Source organism: Ostrinia furnacalis, unplaced genomic scaffold (assembly GCF_004193835.3).
Source record: "Ostrinia furnacalis isolate ACB-3 unplaced genomic scaffold, ASM419383v2 OfSCF7664, whole genome shotgun sequence".
NCBI classification, from domain to species: Eukaryota; Metazoa; Arthropoda; class Insecta; order Lepidoptera; family Crambidae; genus Ostrinia; species Ostrinia furnacalis.
In genome coordinates this window covers 1-24,818 of record NW_021137903.1, presented here as the reverse complement: position 1 = coordinate 24,818, position 24,818 = coordinate 1, and the positions used below count along the sequence as shown (strand labels likewise).

The 24,818-nt window shown below is 42.1% G+C and overlaps 1 protein-coding gene across 1 annotated transcript; it reads right to left on the bottom strand.

Moving 5' to 3' along the window:
• Nucleotides 1-1,373: 1,373 nt before the first annotated feature.
• Nucleotides 1,374-24,654, bottom strand: LOC114365868 (glutamate receptor-interacting protein 1-like). The gene is made up of 13 exons (XM_028322560.1): nt 24,367-24,654; nt 23,729-24,021; nt 22,830-23,008; nt 12,085-12,180; nt 8,004-8,160; nt 7,041-7,267; nt 6,230-6,375; nt 5,055-5,412; nt 4,446-4,601; nt 4,056-4,184; nt 3,361-3,876; nt 2,498-2,697; nt 1,374-1,568 (listed from the first exon to the last, which is right to left on the bottom strand). The coding sequence occupies exons 1-13, from the start codon at nt 24,652-24,654 to the stop codon at nt 1,374-1,376; spliced, it is 2,940 nt and encodes a 979-aa protein (XP_028178361.1).
• Nucleotides 24,655-24,818: the final 164 nt, after the last annotated feature.

Sequence of the window (24,818 nt, the reverse complement as noted above, 5' to 3'; positions counted from 1 at the left end):
TAGTCCCAAACTAAGCAAAGCTTGTACTATGGGTACTAGACAACGGATATAAACATACTTAAATACTTTTTTTTTTGTAAATACATACATATTATTGTACATAGAAAACACCCAGTCCAATACAAACAAATATGTTCATGTTCAAATATGGTAAGACAATGCACTACTCGCCAAGTTTTGATTAATAAATTTTACTAATCGAGAACGCTGGAGGATGTAATCCTAACCTTTTCATATAATAGATCAGAAATAAATGCTAGAAATATAGAATTATGACAAATAATTTACTTGCGACAAGTAGTGGTCGACTCGCAAACACCGCATGGCAAAATAATTGCAGCATCACCTTCTACCACAATAGGTGGACCGATGATCTGTTGAAGGTCGCGGAAGACACCTGGATACGGGCGGCACAGGACCGGTCATTGTGGAAATCCTTGGGGGAGACTTTTGTCCAGCTGTGTTACATTATTTGACTGAAACGAACTAACTTCTAGCACAAAGTGTCACAATGTTGTGTTCCTTTTCTTTCTGTTCTGTTATTTGGTGTGCAATTAAAAGTATTTATTATTAGTATTTATTTTTCGGATCATTCCTCCACCTTTTTAAGATGGGTTATTACATTTGTTATGCGGGCCTCAGCCAAGCATAACAGCGTTAAATGACGATATGTCCGAGGATAAAAACTTAAACCGAGGATAGTCTGGTCCGGGAGCACGTAGAATTTTGTCCACTGACCCCAAGCTATCCATCCTTATCGCTCGCGCGTAATTATGTTACTGTCACGCTCACACACTCACTGCGGGCGCCCGTCTCACAGTCGCGACAGCAATATAATTACGCGCGAGCGATAAGGATGGGTAGCTTGGGGTCATTGGACAAAATTCTACGTGCTCCCGGACCAGACTATAGTAGATATGTTATTATTATTATAATGTTGTTGAAAGGCTTTTATATCGGTTTGTTGTCGGCTCGCAGTGGTGGAGGCGGTGGTGCGCGTNAATAAAATAAAAAACTTGAAAGCCAGCAGTTTTGAATTTTCGATTTTGATGAGAGCAATCAATATGTGTGACGATAGCATTTTGTCTGAGTCATTTATAGATGAAGCAATTTATAGATAAAAAGTTAAATTTTCCAGTCACAAGCCTTACTTATATCGAACTAGCCCAAAATGTATGATAGATTTCATGATGGTAGATATGGTCAGAATTCCATATTAGAAGGCTTTGTCCCCCGCGCATTAGGCGGCCAGGCCACGCGGCCAAGTAACTACTACCAACTATTTCTAACCCCAGGCCCGCGGGCCACAGTGTGGCCTGCGAAAGACTTAAAATACGCACCAAATTCAAAAAATACAGTAACTGAAATAGGGATCATAAGTGGCCCGTCGTTAACGACTGAATCCACCGTTTGGCCCGACTCTTCAAAAGTTTGAGTAGCCTCGGTCCAAATAAACTTACCCTGGAAGTGGCCAGCCTCTGCACGACTATCTCGAGCCGGTCGCCCGCGGACGCTATGAGTGGCACTGTCAGGCAGCAGTCGTAGTCCACTGTTCTGGTTCCGTTCACCTGGTCAAATTCATAAAATGTATAAGTGCGTCACTTATCAAATGCGTACAGTCACAACTAGGGGCACTTTCCTAATACTACGGACCTCAAATCAAATTAGTAGATTAATGTCTACAGTAACATACCTAGTATTACTTTCATTATGCATGCTGTGTTTGCCCATTTTATATATTGTACAATTAGAAATTAAGTTAGAATTTAGTAATATAATACAAGTATTATTGTACAATTGTTGGCAGACCAATAAAAAAAAAAAAGTTTATCAGTGTCCGTGTCAAAGCCCTTGCCTTAGTCTGAGTCTCTTTTAAGTGTGCAAGCGCTCAGAAGTTAAATAATTTAATTAAAACTAATGCCCGTATTCATAAACGATGCTTGCTTAAGAGAAGTAGCAAATCGAACTTATATGTCTATTTAATTCTACTTCTCACATATAACACTAACTTTAGTAACATATTTAAGTAACATTTAACGTCATTTCAACGAGTCTGTTTTCATTATTGTATTTAGACAGAGCGGTCTGATCCTAACACAAGTTGATAAAACTTAAAAGGATTAGATCCAAAACTTTGTTATGTGACTTGTTTGTTTGAATAATTTTTTTTTTTAACTTTGAACAGAGCTGTGATTGTGATTGTTTCGTGTGGCCACGCGCACTGTGAGACCTCATAGTAATGTTTGAGAATACGGGTGGAACAGAATGCTGGACGCATTGTATTTGTGGGTCGGTACTGCTTGCATCATAACTCGAATGTTTTGATTAACATCGAATACTTATACATAATATTTCTTGTAAATTAAATTGTAAAGCTATTAAAAAGAAGTTGACAGTAAGGTTTAAGTAGTATTTGCTGCTCCTCTCAACACCTGAAACTACTTGACTATAAAATACAGTTTCAAAAATTGTGTTGGGATGAGTAAAAGTAATTTACCTGCAATATCCTATCATAAGGCCTGAGCAGACCGACTATGTCAGCCGGACCACCTTTCCTGATCCTATTGATGTACACGCCTCTCTCGTACAATCCATCTGACACAGAGAACCCATAGTCGTCGTATATGGCATCCTTGTATAGGATCACGTGATGGACGGAACCACGAGCGGGCGATACCGTTTCGCTGCTGTAAAGACCTGGAAAAGGAGATTAGGAAGAATAGGCTAGTTTCCTAAAAAAAGTATTTAGTCCGTCAATTTTAATATCATAAAATATTGGACACGTATATGTTTAATTGTGAATCAAACAAATAATAACACAGTTATGGTGCGTTGAAGTTCCAAAGTGCTGCACTTTTAAGCACTCATTGACGTCACGGCACTCTTCTTTTGAACTTTGGCGCGCTTTATCTCTTTAATATTTCATTAGTTTGAAAAAGAAAAAAATACGTGTCGAGTATTTTTTGATATGTTAACTGACGGACTAATTAAAACTCTTGCTCAAGATGGTGGAAAACTGAAAACTAGTTCCCGGCAAGAGGGGTTTATGCGGCGACTTATTCAAGTAATCGTTGTTCCAGGAAACATCCCTATTCTGAAAGCTTTAATTTTTGTTCCCTATCCATGAAAATCATAATATAAAGTGCCGCCCGCTACCTAAGTGAAAAGACACACGCAAATTGAGAAAGGTGACACTTAGTCACAGGTACAGATTGTGAAAGCTGTATAAAAGCTTTTTGCAAAAAGTAAATTGCTTTTTTGACTTTTGTTACTTTATGAAAGCTTTTCTTTTTCTAGTGTCACCTAAAGATAAAAATACTGTTTTACTTTTCGTACGATAAGCTACTCGTTGATACTTACCTGGGACCTCATTCTCATAAATAGGACTGGTGGAGAACTGAAAACTAGTTCCCGGCATGGGAGGCTTATGCGGCGACTTTTGTGGGGTCGTCACCGTGTATATCCCATTGTTCAAGTAATCGTTGTCCCAATTCGGTCTCCTGGTCTTCGGAGAGACCATTCCATAAGGACCCATCTGCACATAATCACATTTGCAAGACGCTCGCTCCATGTTATGCAGCTGACAATCCTTCATGTTTGAGGTTAGGATCTCTATTTGCTGGACATCGTCCTCTCTCGTTATATTCTGTTTATTCTTTAATGTACTATCGGGAATGATACACGTGTTCTCGTAATGGAACGTTTTGAGCGAGTTGTTCAATGAGTAGTTTGGTAGAGGTAGATCGTTGACGCTGTACGGAGCGGCCGAGTTGAAGTTGGAAGCCATGAGTTTGTCTTCGTCAGTAGGAGAATATATTTGCTTTTCCGCTATTCGAGTTTTATCTGGAACTGCGTATTCTATTACTTCGGAATTACCTGGAATTAATGGTTGTGTAAAAATAGCTGCAAGTGAAATAACAGAATTTTCGGAAAGTGTCATATGTATTGTATTGTAACTCGTGTAAGTGTATCAGAGTTAAAAAGTGCATAAATTAAAGACTTAATGTTAAGGTTGTGTATGTATGAGTGTTGTGTAAAGTATTTTGCATACATACCACAATTGGTGCTAGTTCTGACTGGCGTGTTCTGATCCCAGGACTCAACAGCGCTGTCGTTAGAGAGTCCTGGACTTGACGTGGAATGACTTGAGTCTCTTGCGCTGCACTCGCCACTCTCTATTGAACCTGGATCACCAAAAATATCAGTATAGTTGGATCCAAGTTTCCAAATTTACTAAAATGCATGCGGCTACAGAAGGTGTCTATTGGATATTAACGCGTCTATAAGTATCCTCAATATTTCTATCCATCACAAAATACAAATTGAGTCTTATCAACAAACTATTAACCTTATTGATTGGCCTTTTTTCATTATTCTGTTCTACATCACCTAATTCTTACTCTACTGATATCAGTATATACCTAGTCTTGGATCTGAAAACAAACCTGTGACTTTCCTGCACAGCTGTAATTGCACTCTTTGACCACTCGATTGCAGGAGCTTGATCGCTTCTGACAGAGGTTTATTGAGTACACTTTCACCGTTAATTGTCAATAGTTCATCTCCTATAGCAAGCTTGCCACATTTCTCTGCTACTCCCCCTGAAAAATTTTGGTTTATGTAAAAAAAATTTAGATTGCGTCGTCAAATCTCAAGTTAAGTTTGGTATATAGCAGTCCGGTACATGAATCGCTAGGCCAGGCAGTCGTTAGTACCCTTTGTTCGGTATAGGACAGATTCTGGGATTGGACAGATTCGTGGATTCGGCAGATACTGGATTGGACGGATTCGTGAATTCGGCAGATTCTGTGATTCGACGGATTAGCTATACGACAGAAAATGAACAGTCGTGCTCAAAAAGATTGAGTAAAGTAAAAAGTTCCTTAGTACGAGCCAATGATAATCAAAATTCTTTACCAATTTGATTGACTAAACCCATGAAATAATGATCTTACGAGTATTACTAAGAAAGTTGAAAGTTTATTTCAACAAAAACAAAAACCAAAATTTACAAAGTCCAAACAAAAACGTTACAAAAGTGCTTAAAAATTTACCTTCAACGAGCCCGCTTAGCAAAATTGGCTGCGTAACATCCTCACTCCCCGCTATAGTCAATCCCAAAGGCCCATTTTCTTGCTTGATCAGTTCCACTGTAAACACTGCTGTATTTCCATTCTCACTGCCATGACTTCTTTCGCTTTCTTTAGCACTATTATTAGGACTCTCTGTGTGATGACCAGAGTCAACCTCGCTATGAACGACAGCCTTTATTTCGATATTACTAAAACTCTGTAACGTCAACTTTGCGTTATGCTTGTGGATGTTGGACCAGTCTTCGGTTAAGTCGCGCTTCCGAATTTTTAGAGTGATGATATCTTCTGGAGAATTTTGTAGAATGTTGAAGGCGGTGTCCTGGAATTTCAAGTAATTGTTAATAATTCTTAGGACCAAGGCGGTTTTGAAACTTTATATTGTACAGTCACGGAATGAAAAGGTTCGTCAGTTTTTAAATTGATTCCTTCAACGAATCACGAGCACATATTACCTTTTGAAACTATGTTACAGAATAATCTCGAGTTAGGGAAAATAATCTTTAACTGTTCGTCAGTAAAGTTCAAAATTATTCAGATCAAAGTTGTTTGACGATTTATCTTACCAAGATTATTATGATTGATAAACTAAAACCTTCTTGTTGGTTCAACCTGCTATTATTATTTCTATTAAATAAAAAAACTACATTTTGTAACATTGCATGGGATAGAAAATTAAACAAGCAAAACCTCATTCGTTAGCAAACGTCATATTTATTTAAATGTTAACAGCACTGTTTCTTGCACTGTTATTATGTTGGCAGGTTTGACTCTTACAGTACTTATTGCAAGCGAAAACCGACACTAAGGTGACGAACCTTTTCATTCCGCGACTGTACCTATCCAGTTTTTTATTAACCCCTCAAGTTCTGCGAATCGAAACAAAAGAAATCAATTGTTACGCGGTCTTTATGTGACCGGGTTTGATCGGTTTAAAAAAATCTAGACAAACACTTTTGTTCAAAAGTCTTGAAAGGTTAAATTTGTAAAACACGGAATCTAAATAAATCATGCAAAAAAAATCTATTTGATCTGAAAAGGGTGATTCTGGTGCTTAAATGCAACATTTTTTGTATTGTTATTGTTTGTTGTAAGTTAAACGACATAAGGCTGAAAACAAGTGCTAAGCTGAATCTTACCAAAGACAGATTATGTAACGGTTGACCATTGATGGCTAAGAGCTGGTCTCCCGGCGCCAAGGCTCCGCTCCGGTGCGCCACCGACCCTGGCTTGATGTCTGATATCACCATCGGCTCTTCGTTGCTGAGCAGTTTTTGTTTGCAGCCTAAAATAACATTTATTAATTAAAAGTTTGTTGCACAAAGATAGCACAGAAATGACGAAAGGAAGTATACATTACAAATCGATTACACCTCATTTAGACTTAAGTAAATAGTCTTCAAAGTGATAAGTAAAATGTAACATAGGGTGTACCATATTAAATACGACTTATAAAATGAGATTAGATTAACCGACATCAACATGTTAGGTAGAGCCAGATCTAAATGACAGATTTTTTCAATGAAATTTCAATTTGAACTCAATTATTATTAAACTTTTATTTGTAATAGTAAATCCCATAAAGTTGTTCATATTTCATTATCATCATCCTCATTACAGACACAAGACATAGGCCTCCCTAAATGATTTCACGTCGGCCAGGGTACGCGCTATGAAAAAATCTTGTCGATGATATTACTCGACAAATGTATGAGTTTATCGCGTAAATCGATAAAATCCTAGACTTACAGATTGTTCATAGACATTATAAGCCCAGGCGCAGACCATCGATTTTGCGTCAGCCGAATGGGCATGTAGGTATGGAAGTGCGCACATCACACCGATTATATTTGGCCGATTCTTCATACAAATTAAAATCGGGCCCAACTATCGGCCAACTGAAAATCGGTGGTCTGCGCATGTACATAATAATTGACATTAGATACTTACCTGTAATAGTAACACCGAGCCCCGCAGTCGTCTTCGCCAATTTAACATTGAACACGCCACTCGACGCCTCTATAGTGTTCGGCATACTGAACTCAACGTTCAGAGTCAAGTACTTTGGGTTGTGCGAATCGTTCCGCCTTTGCAAAATTTCATTAGCAACATCAACAGTCAGGTTTTCATGGCCGTTGATTGACATAACTCTGTCCCTTATTTGTAGACAGCCGGATCTGAAATAGCAATAATTATTTCTAATTGGAACACCGAGGGCACTTCAACTTGTATTCGAGTCGAAATCAATTCGAAAACGTAATTGAGAGCGGAGTTCCTTATTGACTCACGCCATTGCTGTAAAATTGAAAATAATAATTATTTTGTAGTGGCTCGACGGGCCTAATCTTATGCTTCGAAGTACTTGTCGTAATTATAATATGTACTTAATTTATTTTCCGCGTAGGTATGAGGTAAAAATTGTGATAATTATTATTTTTCACAAATTACAAATCAAGTCGTGGAAAAAGTACATGAAAATCAGTAAGTTGACAGCGAGAGAAAAAAAAAAGAATATCGATATTGATCGTCGACAAAAAATGCTTTTCTTGGTGGCCAGTGTCACGCGACCAAGGAGGCGATCTTATGCAACATACTTTATGTTGTATCAGTTTTGGCAATAAAGAAAAGAAATCTATCGGCAAACAGTTTTTCATCTTTATTTCGAAAGACCGGCGTATTCTTAAATTGTATCGTCTATGACCTAAAAATAATTTGCACCCTACAGTTTCATTCGCTCTACATTGTATTGAAAGGTTATGAGTAAAATGTGCACACGTGAACACATTACTCGTACATCCAAATTTAAAAATGTATAATAACATGGCATAAGTAGTCTCTGAAAAGGCGTAATCATTGGAACCCTGATTAGTTCTTAGCCATGGTACTTAATAGGTAAACAAAGCTAATTTTCACCTGTAAGCCGGCGACTGCGCAGCGACATGCGATATCACCAGCGCAGCATTGTCCTCATGCACTGCCAGCCCGCTGCTCTGTCCTGGAGGCACCTCGAGCTGTATGTTCAGAGACTCCGTCCGACACACGCCCAGGCTCATGTAGTTTTGTTGGCTGTCTGTTGGACAAAAAAAAATGAAAAATATGTCAATAAAGTTCGAAAGGACGAAGGTGGCAGCCGTAGGATGTCGCAGCTATAGCGCAAAGTACAGGACTATCCCCATCTCTCGTTCTCACCGCTGCAACTCCTGTGTAGCCAGGATCTACAGCTTGACCGCCAATAAAACCCAACCAGTGAAGGTCAAGTTTGACTCGGGGCAAAGTTAAACTGTCATTGGACCCGCAACGAAATTAATCACAAAATCATAGGAGGAGTTCGAAGTTAAGATTCGACTTCCCTCCATTGCAAAGCGGATGACAGGTGACAAACAAAGGTTAACGAATAGTAGGCACTCTGGCATAGTCTACTACCTCCTTCCTACATCTCTATGGATTTCAAAAAAGTCACGGTGACAAAAGTCACCCGTGCACGCGAGCCCTAAAGTTACTTTAGTTGGGAGCAGTTTGCATAAAAAATATGGGACATTAAGTTACGGTTAGTAAGGGTAACACATTTTTAACGTCTGTTTAAGTTTTTTGTAATAAAACCAGTACCTATAGTTTGTGTGCTGTTAACTCTACATAGTCATAAGCTAGATAGTTATAGATTTTATCTCACTTACTTCGAAAATTTCAAATGTAAAAACCAATGAACATTGGATAACCCACCATTAAAAAAAATAGAGTTAGCAGTACATCACATTTTAATTAAAATATTAAGGCACGGTAATGTCGGTAATATTGCTAGAATGACCAGTTAACATTACAGGGACATTTTATGAAAATTTCCAATAAAGAAAAATTTATTTGTACCCTTAGATTAATAAAACCTAGATAGATAGTCAGTGCACGAAAGGTGAGGCAGATTTTAGTGAGCCAGAATGGCTTACTCGTAAACGTCACATGAACTGTCAAAGTGAAAAATTGGTAAACACGTCCGACGACTTTTAATTAATTAAGACGGTTTGTACTGTGAAAGGGTGTCTAAATACATCAGAAAAACTAAAGAAAGTGACCAGTGTTACATTTCATAAGTAAGTACTACGATTCGACGCGTATTTTGCTTGAATTTGGCTTTCAAAAATTAAATACGGGAATGATACCAGTAACAAGAAAATTTATTTCCCAATTGTTCGCCGTACCGTTTTAAGTCGATTTATCTTATTGTAATTAGGTAGGTACTTTGAATTCAATAAATAAGTAAGTAAATGATGCGTTTTGTTTTCGTTAATTATAANAGTCGATTTATCTTATTGTAATTAGGTAGGTACTTTGAATTCAATAAATAAGTAAGTACATGATGCGTTTTTTTTTTGTTAGTTATAAAATAATTAAAAACGTATTAAAAATTTCCCTACTTTCGGGAAAATCGCCTTCACTGTCTACACTCCCCAACAAAATTGACACTAATGACATAAGATTTTTGCCTCACTCTTGACGAAGCGTTTGTATTAAGACTATCCATCTAGGTTTTATTAATCTAAGAATATTAGTATTTTCTTTTGACCTGAAACTATTAGATACTAATGGTATCTTTCTTCAGGTTGATGTGGGCGAGAAATTGAAGGCGCTCAGTTTGACGGCGGAAAACATGGCCGAGATCTACGACGTGTCCAATGGACAACCGGTTTTACACAACACAGCGCTGCAGGTGTCTATCAACTACAACGAGGGTGAAGATGGTTTGCATCAGGTACATTTATTATTTATTTATTTATTTATTAGGTACACCAACAAAGTCACATACATAATACAGTTCATACATTTTAACATGGTTTAACACATGATACGTATATGACCTCAATTACAGGTATACACAGCATTTCTTTTTACAATGTTAGGGTAATTATACACTAGTAAAAACAAAAATCAATTGAATAGAGTTTAGAGTTTAAGCACCGAACAATATAAAGGATTTAGTAATTGTTCATTTTGTTCGGTGCCTAAGTCGTTCCGAATACAGGCTTGAGTTTTGACTTAAATTTAGGGAGGCTGTCACCGAAAACGTCAAGACCGGTGTCTGTGTCTGGGTTGCCAGCCACCGCTTTATACATAGGTACATAACATACATATAGACATTTTTAATTATGTATTCATCGTTCTAACTTATCGGAAACGTTTTATTATTCCATGGGTTGTATAATGTAGTGTGAAGTAAGCGGCGCAGTGGTGGGCGGGCTCCACGTGACCGCGCGGCGGGAGCAGTACGAGCAGGTGCTGGACACCGTGAAGTGGATCACCACGGCCCACCACCGCCCGCCCAGCGACGCCCGCGCTGCTGACGTCACCGACGGACATATGACATACGCGCAGGTAACGAAAAGTTTCATTTGTTTCATTTTGTGTATTTAAAAATATTTGGATATTGAATAAAAATGTATTTACAGGCGGTAGCGGGTGTAGGCGCCCTGCTAGAGCCGGCGGTGCCGACGTTGCAACTAGACCCGGCCCTGCGCGCTGCGGCGCTGGCTGCTCCCGCTGCGCCCGCTCGCAGCACGCTCGCCTCGCCCGCGCCGCACCACGCGCGCCGTTTCACTCACCTTGTAGGTCAGTAGCATGCCAGGAATACTATAGTCTGCTGGATTCATTCACCAGGTGAGATGCTGGCCAAGGGTTACCTCGCTGTGAATGAAAAAAATATGAACACTTGCAAGCAAGAATGTACTTTGCCTATGTGCTCATAAGCGTCTGTTGTTGTGGCAGTGCGGTTCGAGGTGTGCCAGGTGAGCGTGGAGCTGCGCGCCGACCTGGGCCGCGGCGAGCGCAGCCTGGTGGAGCTGGCGGCGCGCGAGTTCGCNTATCTTGGATAGTTTAGAAATAATCGAGTGAGATCACTTATCGTTTCCACCCTGTATATTATTCCCTTGTAACTAGATCAAAGAAAGCGCCCATAAGTACTAGTAAACATCATAACGCTAAAGTGGTAATAAAAAACGAAGCATTCTTCTTCTTCTTTTCGTGTCGACAACAAACCTACACAGCATCAGCCCAAAACTCCGCCACAAGAGTGGCGTTGTCAGCAGCACTCATTATTAAATCCTACTGAGTGCAGTTGCTTGGGAACTCAGGGCACGACATCAGGTGCTTCGTCGATTGGGGAACAAAACCGCACCTGCACTCCATGTTTAATCCGTCCAAGAATCCCCACCTGACCAGATTCTACTAATGCATATGAGGTGGTTTGTGAGGATATATGTAAGTTTCTCTTTCACGCAAAAAACTACTGAACGGATTTTCATGAAACTTTAATATGTTTTTATTGTAGGTAGGTACATAAGATTATTATATAGGATGTAATTCCAGATCCGTAAACGAATTAAAACCGCTGACATAGCCCGACGGATTAGCAAGCTGAAGTAGCAATGGGCAGGGCGCATAGTAAGCAGAACTGACGGCCGAGGGACAGCAAGGTTCTGGAATGGAGGCCGCGTCGACCGAGTTCGGAGGGACGTCCACCCACAAGGTGGACCGACGACATCGTAAAGGTAGCAGGGAAGCGCTGGACGCAGTCCGCTACCAACAGATCAACATGGAAAGCATTGGGGGAGGACTAGGTTCTGAAGTGGACATCCTATGGCTGAAATGATGATGATGATTAGGCTATAATTTATACGTTCTGTGAGAAACTGAATTAAACAAAATACTCATGGCCCAAAAGATACAGTTTCAAGATACAGTTTGATTTCGTGCAATACAGTGTTAAAATTACGGACAGAGGCTAAGTTGTTAAAAAAAATATTTCTAAGACTAAATCGCGGGCAAAAGCTAGTATAAAAAAAGATTAAGTACCTACGTATATACTCTGATGTAAAGAACTAACTAAAAACACACTTCTTTCATATCGTGGGTAGTATAACAACTGAGATAACAGCTTAACCGTTATATCGTTTTTATTCAAACACAGCCCTTCCAAATCTACATAGGTTTATTTTCTTATCCTTACCATAATCATCTTGTAAGCCTAGTTTGGGCATCGAGCTTTGCCTGTAGTTTCGCTGCCGGTGTTTCTTGGGGTTCAGCGTGCCGGATATGGAGTTTTCTGTAAAAGAAAAAATATTTGTATTTGAAATGAACATCAAGATTTAACCATTATAATGAAGTTTGTTAAGAAATATATTTCATAGAGCAGCACTTTTTTTTTCAAATAAAATAATGACTGCTGTAAATCCACATCTCATTTTTTCAGTGATGCGCAATTTTTTTTCTGTATTCACATATTTTAACGTGTCTCATCTAATATTTTAGAAAAAAAACGTCATGGCATGTAACATCGGATCGAATAAAAAAACATAAGTAAATCAAAGAACACAACCGTTTCTTTAAAAATAATCAATTGACAGTCAATAAAAATTATGAACAAATTAAAAACTCAGTTGCCAGTTCTTCCAAAAAGGCCCGCAACATAATTGAAATATTTTTAATGACCGAATCATAGCTTTATAGCTGGCTTTATAAACTCGTTTAACCGAATCCCTTACAGAGTTTTACCAAATGCAAAACTTTAATTGGAGAATTAATTTCAAGCCAAGGCAATATTTGAAATATCTCAAAATTCGATGGGCATTGAAATATAAGCCAGTATTGAGGATTATGTCGGGAACAGAATTCCTGTTCATCAAACTTATGAAACTGGATTTGCCTTTTCCAAACAACCCAGGATTATAAGGGCAAAAAAGTTTACTTCTAAGAAATTGTTTTTCTATATGAATAATATAATGAATAACTTGTAGTAATGATGGAAATAGTATGTAATCCTACTTATAATATAGTATAATATAATATAATAAAGGCGAAAGTTTGGATGTCTAGATGTCATGATGTCTGAATGTCTGGATGTCTGGATGTTTGTTACTCTTTCACGCAAAAAATACTGAACGGATTTTGTTGAAACTTTACAGTATTATTGTTTATAACCCAAATTAACATATAGGTTATAATTTATGACGATATGTGACAAATAAATTAAAATAAATAAATAAGACGTCTAAAAAGCGCCATCTATCGTCATTGGTTAAAATCTACAGCGCTGGACAAACTACTGTTTTTGACATTCGTAAATATTCTTGCCGTGAAACGCCATCTATCAACACGATATCTAACGGGGGTAAAACGAGGTCCACGCGTACGAAGTCGCGGGCGGCCGCTAGTTGAAATATATTTCTTGACTTTATCATAACACTTCAAAGCAGTAGACCGACAGTTATAATTAAATAATTAATTGATCCATTAGATGTCAAGGTAGCACCAATTAATGCCCGTAACTTTAAACATATGAAATCTAATACCAATTTGCTTGAAGGTCGCTTGTAGGAGATTGTAATTAATGTTCACTACAGGGACAGACTTGTCTTGAACTAGATTTGTTAGGGCCAAGATGGAAAAGGGCTTATCACAAACCTTATCGCCTTGGAATAAGGTTGACACAACTGTGAATTAATGTCTTTCCCCAACACCAAATCTTGAATCATGCTCGAGGCATGACATAGTAAAGAAAACAGTAACATCCGTAATTCTGTGGGCGTAGTGTGAGTTTACATCAAACGCATTCGATTTCTACTGCGCAAAAAAGTGACATTAAATGTAAGACGGATTGTACAGCGCCCCTAGCGGAAGCTTTTAAGAACTAAATTCTTCTTATATTTTTAAACGCAGTCGCTATCAAATGTGTTTGACGTATACTTACGCTACGCCCCCTGTTCCCACGTATCAAGAGTTGCGGTTTCGATTACTTTATGAATTGTTATGTGTGTGTACCTAAATATGATAGCTCGTTAACGTAAATACATACCAACGAGCTTACCGGACTATAATAAAATACTATTGTAAAATAGCATTTATTACAACTGCATAAACGTTTAATTTAAAGTACAGACAACGCTGATTTTTCCTCAGAAAATTTGTGGCTGTAGCTGGGTAGAACCTGTATCCTTATTTATGTAATGGTGCGTCCACACTGGGCGAACGGATTTGCGCGGCACGCTGCTGGTCATCTTGCTCACCCTGCTCTTGAGTGAGCAGGATGTCGAGTTTGCCGCGCGAGCCCGTTCGCCCAGTGTGGACGCACCATAACAAAACTTACTTAACGAAAAAACCTATCGAGTAATCTTTCTATAAAAATGACCCTTGTGAATACGGATTTAGAACTGTTTTTCAATGGGACGACTTCTAAAAGTCAGCGAGATCTTGACTGTCAAAATACGTGAATTAGGCCACTGATCATACTGTGTCTTATACCTTTACTATGTCACAGGGATAGGCCTTGTGGGAAAATACTAAAGAAGTTAGCCAAACCCCGACATCAACTGTCGTTTATTAGCTTAGGCACATCAGACGTGGAACTAAGTGCAAGTTATACGGGCGGAGTTTGATGTTCATACGCTCATTCGTTATTGCTTGTGCGCAAGCGACGAGAGGAACGCTGGAACTGGTGTTTGACTTTTATTTTGTGTGCGGTTTTTTTTATCCACAACGAGGAAGATCTTGGCCTGTATCACACCTGATGGTAAGTGATGATCAGGCCGAAGGTGGAAGCGAGCTTCACCCGGAATCCTCAACCACGGAAGAACTGGCTATCTTACCTCTAACTGCCGGAACACAACAATGCTGTTAACATTGTTGTTATGGCGACAGACTTAGGCAAGATGGTAGTAACTAGCCAGGCGGACTTAGAGCAAGCCCTATCACTAGCTAAACCGAACAGAAAAATCAGCCCCCACTGGGAATCGAACCCGGGACCTCTGCGTCTGAAGCAGATGGTCTTACCATTAGACCACAGAGGCAGTTTGTTGGGAACTGCAGTGTAAGACATACAGATTTTGTTGCAAAATAACATCTACTATAAGTACACAAGATGCAGTGTTTAATTTGTGCTGGCGTCTGTACATAATTTTCGAGTTTCGAGGTGTCGACGCTACAGTTTTCTATTTAGAAAACTTTCTTGTCGCAAAGGTTTGGAGTTAGTTTTCAGGTGGAGCTTGTCAAAATGAAAATGAGTAAGAAAGTTGTTTTGGTAACCATAGATAAAAAATATTTTTGAGTTCTTTTTAGTTGGAATAGGAATTGAATCTGTGCTTTATCTTAATCTTACCTGATGGTAAAGGGATGATCAAAATTAGAGCTTAAATATAGAGGAAATAGACTTACTTATCAGATAGCTGATGACTTTTTGTCCACATGAAAAAGCCATGTACCTACATCATATCCCCATGTTAACTAGTATCAGTATAGCAGTGCAACAATAAATAAAAGGGACGAATAGGGCCAATATAGAATGTTTGTAGGATAAAACTCCACAATCGAATTCAATTGACTGTTCCGTCAGTTCCGTCTATTAAGGCACTCGCTTCATATTAGCCATAATACGTCCGAAAGTCAAATAGCAATCAAAGTAAATAAGGAAACGGGTGCCGTTTATATGATACTACGATCGGATACTACGATACTAAACCCCATAATAATACAATCAAATATGTGCCTTAAGACGTTTATAATAGGAAACAATATAGCGTCACAAAGGCGTCTTTGCTTAACATAATTACGTGTTTAATTAGGCGGAAAACTTCACGTTAAGGGCGACCCAGATAAGAGGGTTTTCTTAGGTGTTCACACTGACCGGTCAATGTTTTCCACTAAGAGGTTACTTGCATCTTAGGGACGATGGAAAGAGAAGGGTACTCGTATCTTTTAAGCCTATATTTAGCCTTTCGTTTATTCGTTTCGTATAATATATCGGAATATTTCCTTGACTTGCTTTAACATCAGTTGAATCATAATCATCGTCAATGAAATATGCAAAATACATAAATAAGATTGCAAAGCTCTTGTTTTTAACATGTGGGACGCCAAGCGACTCACCGGTGAGCCTCGAAGAAAAAAAAATTGTGTCTAATGTATAGTATCTCAGCAGTCAACGACTCAAAATGTTATTTCTATACAAGATGTCCTCAAACAAATAACTACTAATATGGAGTAAATATACGACACAACCATGTATATAGTAAAGTTTCGTTAGTTTACATATCGTCTGCTAATTCTATCACCACATAAGTCATTTTTTGGCGGTTTTGACATTTTGATGACATTCGCTAGCTAGAGAATCAAAAGACGCGTCGTTTCGTCCAATCTCCTGAAACGTTGCAAAAAATGTCTTACGTGGTGATAGAACTTAAGGCTTGGTATTTCTTCTAAAGTAGGTATTTCGCGCTGTCAAAATCTGCGCGCGCAATTCTTCGCCGAAAACAGCGCGTCAAAGAGCTCCCGCCACAATTTCCAGCTACACAGTATAGAAATACGCAGTTGGTTAGGTTAGGTTGACTTCCTTCCCTTCAAGCGTCACACTCACAACACTTTCTAATAGAAATCATATCCAAGTGATACAAATTAAAACACCTTTCAGACTTTTTGGGAATATATTCTAGAATCGAATAAATATAAAATATAACTGCAGAAGTAAACACTGTTCAAAGTGGCCGTGGCGTCGCCCGACCTTCTGGAAGTTTTGCCGTGCCTCACGGAGTTCAAGCGCTACCTGGCCGAGCTGGCGCGCTCCATCCGCGCCGCCGCCGCCGACATGGCGCTCGGCCTCGTGCATCCCAGGTACCTTACGTCTGTACCTCGCGCGTGGCGCGCGTGTGGTACACGCACTCGGGCGCGCTGCTGCGGGAGCTGCGCTCGTGCCTCACGGAGTTCAAGCGCTACCTGGCCGAGCTGGCGCGCTCCATCCGCGCCGCCGCCGCCGACATGGCGCTCGGCCTCGTGCATCCCAGGTACCTTACGTCTGTACCTCGCGCGTGGCGCGCGTGTGGTACACGCACTCGGGCGCGCTGCTGCGGGAGCTGCGCTCGTGCCTCACGGAGTTCAAGCGCTACCTGGCCGAGCTGGCGCGCTCCATCCGCGCCGCCGCCGCCGACATGGCGCTCGGCCTCGTGCATCCCAGGTACCTTACGTCTGTACCTCGCGCGTGGCGCGCGTGTGGTACACGCACTCGGGCGCGCTGCTGCGGGAGCTGCGCTCGTGCCTCACGGAGTTCAAGCGCTACCTGGCCGAGCTGGCGCGCTCCATCCGCGCCGCCGCCGCCGACATGGCGCTCGGCCTCGTGCATCCCAGGTACCTTACGTCTGTACCTCGCGCGTGGCGCGCGTGTGGTACACGCACTCGGGCGCGCTGCTGCGGGAGCTGCGCTCGTGCCTCACGGAGTTCAAGCGCTACCTGGCCGAGCTGGCGCGCTCCATCCGCGCCGCCGCCGCCGACATGGCGCTCGGCCTCGTGCATCCCAGGTACCTTACGTCTGTACCTCGCGCGTGGCGCGCGTGTGGTACACGCACTCGGGCGCGCTGCTGCGGGAGCTGCGCTCGTGCCTCACGGAGTTCAAGCGCTACCTGGCCGAGCTGGCGCGCTCCATCCGCGCCGCCGCCGCCGACATGGCGCTCGGCCTCGTGCATCCCAGGTACCTTACGTCTGTACCTCGCGCGTGGCGCGCGTGTGGTACACGCACTCGGGCGCGCTGCTGCGGGAGCTGCGCTCGTGCCTCACGGAGTTCAAGCGCTACCTGGCCGAGCTGGCGCGCTCCATCCGCGCCGCCGCCGCCGACATGGCGCTCGGCCTCGTGCATCCCAGGTACCTTACGTCTGTACCTCGCGCGTGGCGCGCGTGTGGTACACGCACTCGGGCGCGCTGCTGCGGGAGCTGCGCTCGTGCCTCACGGAGTTCAAGCGCTACCTGGCCGAGCTGGCGCGCTCCATCCGCGCCGCCGCCGCCGACATGGCGCTCGGCCTCGTGCATCCCAGGTACCTTACGTCTGTACCTCGCGCGTGGCGCGCGTGTGGTACACGCACTCGGGCGCGCTGCTGCGGGAGCTGCGCTCGTGCCTCACGGAGTTCAAGCGCTACCTGGCCGAGCTGGCGCGCTCCATCCGCGCCGCCGCCGCCGACATGGCGCTCGGCCTCGTGCATCCCAGGTACCTTACGTCTGTACCTCGCGCGTGGCGCGCGTGTGGTACACGCACTCGGGCGCGCTGCTGCGGGAGCTGCGCTCGTGCCTCACGGAGTTCAAGCGCTACCTGGCCGAGCTGGCGCGCTCCATCCGCGCCGCCGCCGCCGACATGGCGCTCGGCCTCGTGCATCCCAGGTACCTTACGTCTGTACCTCGCGCGTGGCGCGCGTGTGGTACACGCACTCGGGCGCGCTGCTGCGGGAGCTGCGCTCGTGCCTCACGGAGTTCAAGCGCTACCTGGCCGAGCTGGCGCGCTCCATCCGCGCCGCCGCCGCCGACATGGCGCTCGGCCTCGTGCATCCCAGGTACCTTACGTCTGTACCTCGCGCGTGGCGCGCGTGTGGTACACGCACTCGGGCGCGCTGCTGCGGGAGCTGCGCTCGTGCCTCACGGAGTTCAAGCGCTACCTGGCCGAGCTGGCGCGCTCCATCCGCGCCGCCGCCGCCGACATGGCGCTCGGCCTCGTGCATCCCAGGTACCTTAGCCCTTTAGGCTGGTTTTAGAGTCACGCTGACCGTCAGCGCTGACAGCCGAAATGTATGAAGCGTCGGCGCCGAGCGATCAGCGTCACTCAGGAACGTTTCCTTCAAACACATATTGATCTGTCAGCGCCGACGATCAGCGAGTGACCAGCGCGATTCTAAAACCCGCCTTAACCTTCCAGGGTTAAAGTAGAATCTAGAGTACGGGACTATTCTCATTTCCACCGCTGCAACTCCTGTGTAGCCAGGATCTACAACTTAACCGCCAACAAAAACCCAACCATTGAAAGTCAAGCTTGTTCCGGGGGAGTGTTAAACTGTCATTGAACCCGCAACAAAATTAATCAAAAGAATATAGGAGAATTTCGAAGTTCTAGAATCGGGAGTAGGTAGTAACCATTAGGTATGAATTCGATGAATTAGCCCACCCACGATCGTAAATATTGTTTGATATCTTCCAGGGGCGACTCGCTGTACGCGAACCCGAAGCTGTCGCAGTCGATGGAGGGCGTGTCCCCGCGCCGGCGCACCGTCAGCCTGGGCTGCTCGCTGGACGAGCCGCCCGACATCCGCCCCGAGCAGATCGTGCTGAGGTGCGTACATCATCATAGCATATTGCTAAAACAATACATACAACCCGATCGAGCTGACTGCACACTTTGCTGGAATGGGACTCTCCCTCGCACTCACCCGCACATCTCCCCGCGTTCGCCCCGTCCGTACCGGAGCGTCGATGTGACGTCACAGCTGCCAAGTGCACAGTTAACTCAATCGGGTTGTAGATGTCGACCTTAACCGACCCTTAGCAGGGTTACTTCTCGCCTAACATTTTACTAAAACCCGGTCTGTGAGCACGTAGAATTTTGTCCAATGACCCCTAGCTACCCATCCTTATCGCTCGCGCATAATTATATTGCTGTCGCGACTGTGCGACTGGCACCCGCAGTGAGTGTGCGAGCGCGATAGCAACATAATTACGTGGATAAAATTCTACGTGCTCACAGACCAGACTATAACTTTTATAGATGATAATACAAGGAGAGGAGTGACCCCACTTTCGAGTCCATTTGTCTTCGTAAATCATTGTTTTCATTTCATTTTGAGTGAGCAATAGTTGACTGACGACCTCATAAAGGTAGCCGTGGGATGCAGGTAGCTACTAACCGAGCGATGTGGAAATCATTGGCCTATGTTCAGCAGTGGACGTCCTGTGGCTGAAACGATGATGAATAGTTGATTTGATACATTGATATTGCGTGTGCAGCGTGAGCGTGGAGCTGGAGTCGCCGGTGGTGGTGCTGCCGCGCGCGGCGCGCAGCTCGGCGGTGCTGGTGGCGCACCTGGGCCGCATGAGCCTGGCCAACCGCGCCGGCCCGCCCGCGCATGCTGCGTATCGGGTGCGCGTGCGCGACATCTCGCTGGCCACGGTAACTGTTTATGTATTTCTTGGCTTATTCACTTACTTAGGGCCATGCCTGCTCGCCGCGCCGCGTCCGCGCCATTCTATGCTCATACTATTTTTCGATACAGATACGTGTACGTGCGCCCGCGTGAGTTAACGTAAGCCCTTAGCAATCGAGGGACGTAAAAACTCTATTGAAGCCCTGTACAAAATACTATAATATTAGCTTAGATTAATAAAACCTAGATAGATAGTCAGTGCCCGAAAGGTGAGGCAGATTTTAGTAAGCCAGAATGGCTTACTCGTAAACGTCACATGAACTGTCAAAGTGAAAAATTGGTAAACACGTCCGACGACTTTTAATTAATTAAGACGGTTTGTGCTGTGAAAGGGTGTCTAAATACATCAGAAAAACTAAAGAAAGTGACCAGTGTTACATTTCATAAGTAAGTACTACGATTCGACGCGTATTTNCGAAATTACACTTTTAACTTGGTAAGTTCAAATCCTGCCAATAAAAGGTCTTTACAATGAAAAATGCGATGGCGATCTTTACAGTGAAAAAGGGCTGGATGCGAGCGGCGCAGGTCCGGTCTTTGTGGAAATCCTTTGTCCAGCAGTGGACGTCTTTCGGCTGAAACGAACGAACGAACAGTGAAAAAAACTTCACTAATCCTATAACTTGCACCAAACCACTAGTTTACTTTCAAGTTGGGCTATTCAGAACTTCGCTGTCGGCACACCAAGAATTAACTCGGTAATCATTATTTCCTCACAACTATACGAAGAATCCAAGCTTTCAGCATAGTCGTTAAAACCCTAATTGGGTAAGTAATTAAAGGTAACATAAGGAGTCGACTCAAACACTTTATATTTAATGTCTTCATAAACTCAGGAGTTTCATATGCCGCTGTGTTTTATTGAATTAGTTGCTTCTTAATGGATATAAAAAGATGTTTCAGCTCTTTAGCCATTGGTGTAAGGAAAAGTGTCACAATTATAATATGATCCTACTATTCTACTACTGTCTGGATGTCTAGATGTGAACATGTTTGTTACTTTTTCACGCAAAAACTATTGAACGGATTTTAATGAAACTTTACAGTATTATTGTTTATAACCTAGAATAATATAATTTCACGCGGATGAAGCCGCGGGCAAAAGCTAGTACTAATATAGTTCTTGCACATCACGAAGGCGAGTGAGCTTTACGTGTGTAGGTATACATGCACATAACGCTAGTGTAATGTCTATCAAAACTTTTGTAAAACGAACAGTAGCGAGCCACCACACATGTATCTAAAGCTCACTCGCTTTCGTGAATTGCAACAACCTATAAGATGCACCCAAAACTAGCTGTCCCGGCAGACGTTGTCCTGTCTTAAAAAAGTTAAGTAGCCATTAAGTTTACTCAATTTCTTACACGAACCTTCTTTGACAATAACAAACAACAAAAAAGAATTGGATAAATCAGTCCATAGATATTATGTATTTAACTACTTTCACAATATTTATTTTGCCTTATTTTTTATTTATACCCAAAATTGAGTAAAATACGGTCGCCGTAAAACTCTGAAGAGTTGAGTAATCACTCTTCAAAGTTTGTGAAGGAAAACGAGGGAAAAACTCAAACCTAACGTCACATTTTGATGGCCTGCATCGGGCGAAGTTCGGAAGTAAATGGACCTTGGACACTTTAAAATGGACATTAATTTAATTATGAGGAGAGTAAACTGAATTTACGTCAAGGCTGACTGTTTTAAGCCTAATTAGTTTGCCCGCGGCTCCGCTCGCGTCAAACTTTGGATCCCTTTGGTTTCATCCCCTTATTTTGGAAATGGTTAGGTACTCGTCAATAACACAGATATCTAGATGTTAAGGAGCGATTTATTAGTTTTGAATCTTTAACATCTTTAACGACTGTTACTGCTTTTATATTCAAACATACATATCTACATACCATCAGCAATACCTACAAAATACGGTGTGGAATCAAATAACTCTTTCTTATTCTGTTGTTTTTTCGATATCGCATCCCAGAAGACATTCCAGTTTAATTTACTTCAGAATGCCTTTCATGCTGTATCGGATTGGCAGCATTTCATTAACTTTGTTTCAACAAGAAGACAGATCTGTCGATTCTACGCCGGATTCATATGTTTAAAACGTGCTGAAGTTGTTTCCTTACAAAAGAGTAAAGAGCTTCTTTGTAAAATAATTCAGACTCATTGTGTTGGTTGATCCAACCCTTTAGTAACTGAAAGTAGTAGAGAAACATTGATGTTGAAGTTGTTGTGAGATGTTTTGAATCCTATTATTGTTTTTTTGCGAAGCAATGCAATCATTTTTTTAGAGTTCCTGTTTCCTATTCCTATTTAATATCCTACTTTAGCAAAACCCACTTTAGTCTCCTCTGAAGTTGTACGACCCTCTCCTATTTACCACAGGCAATAGCTAAGATTTAGCCTTCACTCCCTACGCTGACTATATGGGTTGCGGAACCATCTCTACATATTTCTCTCTAAGTCACCTCTTTCGGCCTACAGACTGTGGGAGGAAATATTTCTGTTGGATGTTATAGATGCAACTTTGATGAAATAAAACGCGGCCTTATCAGCGCATTACACTTGAAAATTTCGACAGGTTCATCCAGTGTCTAAGTAGCTCAGTTGGAAGAGCAGTCGCCCAGCAAGCGAAAGGTTCGAGTCCCGATTTTTTTGCAGTTCGATTTTTTCCAGTTGTTAATTAAAAATGAGTGGGAGTAGTCCAATTCAATGTTGGAACTACAAGATTAAAAAGCGAAATATCTCTTACCTCTTGTAAACCTGCCATTGCCATGCACCACCACGTGCCTCGGAGCCACGTGGAGCCTCGTGAAGCCTCCCTCGCAGTTCTCCAAATAGCACATCACCTCTTCAGCGGTGTAGTTGTTGCCGTCTATCACGTGGTCGTCGAAGGCTAAGAGCTGGTCTCCGGGATGGAGAGCACCACATCTGGGAAACGGTGAAATTGGTTAAAAGTTTTGTAGGTAGTTTCTTTTGGGAGTCCCCTTGAAATATAAAATTTTCTAATTTCTATAAATTAAATTTTCATTTCATCATGATCATCATCTCAGCCATAGAACGTCCACTGCTGAACATAGGCCTCCATTGGGGGAGGCTTTCCATGTTGCCCATTTTCATTTAACTACTATCTTTTTAACTCATATTCATGCATAATTCTGGAAAGCATATTAGCTGCTTATTTAATATAAGTTGGGCGATATGCGCAGTGTATAAACCGACCACAACTTCAAAAAATAAACTCTGCTTTTAGCAAGTTATACAAAAACTTTGTTAGGTTCTTACTTCGTAGCTACAGAATTTGAAACTTGAGCTTTACAAACATTTAGAGAGTTACGTATTCAGCAGCTAGGCCAAGCTTAATTTTTTAAAAGTATGTAAAATTTTATATTCTCCCAGCCATGATTTTAGTCTACAACTTGGTACACAATTCAAGTTTCAGTGGTTTCAAGTATTGCATTAAATCAAGCTTTTTCTAAAACAACGCAAAATATAATAATATGATTGGCACTAAATAACTCAACTTTTACTTACTGTTGTAAACTAGGTACACAAGAATTTGTTTTATCTACAAAGTTTTCCATTTATAGGTCTAGTTTAGTCATTTTTGAGATAGCAAACTAGTTCTGATGAAAATTTGTAATGACTCACCTATCACTGATACTGGCTGGCAATATGCTGTCAATATAAATGGCGTTGCAACTCCCAACCCTCTGATAAGTGTCCGATCCAGAACTGTACACTTCGTCGGAATACCTCTGATTGGTCAGGAATATACCCAGATCTTCGTTGCAGGGTCTTTCGATCTCAATGAGTAGGGGACCAGTCGCCAACTTCACTGATTCCATGATGGAGACATCGTACTCTATCGTAAGGCTGGTCACTTGTGGACAGTTCTGGAGGATTTGGTGGACTTCTGATAGTGTTTTGTTGGTCAGCGATATCTGTGGAGAAGAATTTGGTTAAATCAATGTCGAATACCGATTGTGATGTCTTGGGGAAGGATTAATTGTTCACTGTTGAATGCTAATTTCAACTTCTTTTCAACTGAAAAAGGAGGATCTATTTTCTTTTGTATTTTTTTATATTATTATGTATTTACTCCGTCAATAAATTGTGGGCTAATTTAAAAATTATTTTTTGTTCGATAGGGTACACTTCTGATGAGGTCCCATTGTCACCAAATCAGGAGCTGATGATGGGATCGTTGGGAAATTGAAGGCAACCCCTAATTTTATAGGGACTTTATTACTTTATTCTTAATTGACAAAAAAGTTTCCAACACTCACATGGTCGACCTTCAGTAGCCTGTCTCCCGGTTTAATCCTAGATGTGTTGTATGCCGCGCCTCCTGGCCTGACGTGGGTCACCACCAAAGGCTGGGCATCCAGCGACCTGCTGTTCAGGACCAGGTCTGCGCTTGGAGCCGAGTTCTCCGGCAGACCACCCCTGATGGTGATGCCAAGAGAACCGTTGATCTTCTCCACTGGCACCTCTGCTAGCTTCGTTGTGATGTACAAGGAGTTTTGGGAGGCTGAAAAGAAAGTTATCGTTAGCACTTTGGCAGTGGACCTCATATGAGTTACATTTTTAGAGAAAAAATATTAAATATATTTGGACAATTTCACACATTGCCATCTAGCCCCAAAGTAAGCAACTAATATGCTTGTGTTATGGGTGCTAACTTAACGGATATACTACTTATATACTTTTAAATGCATAGGTACATAATTATGTATAT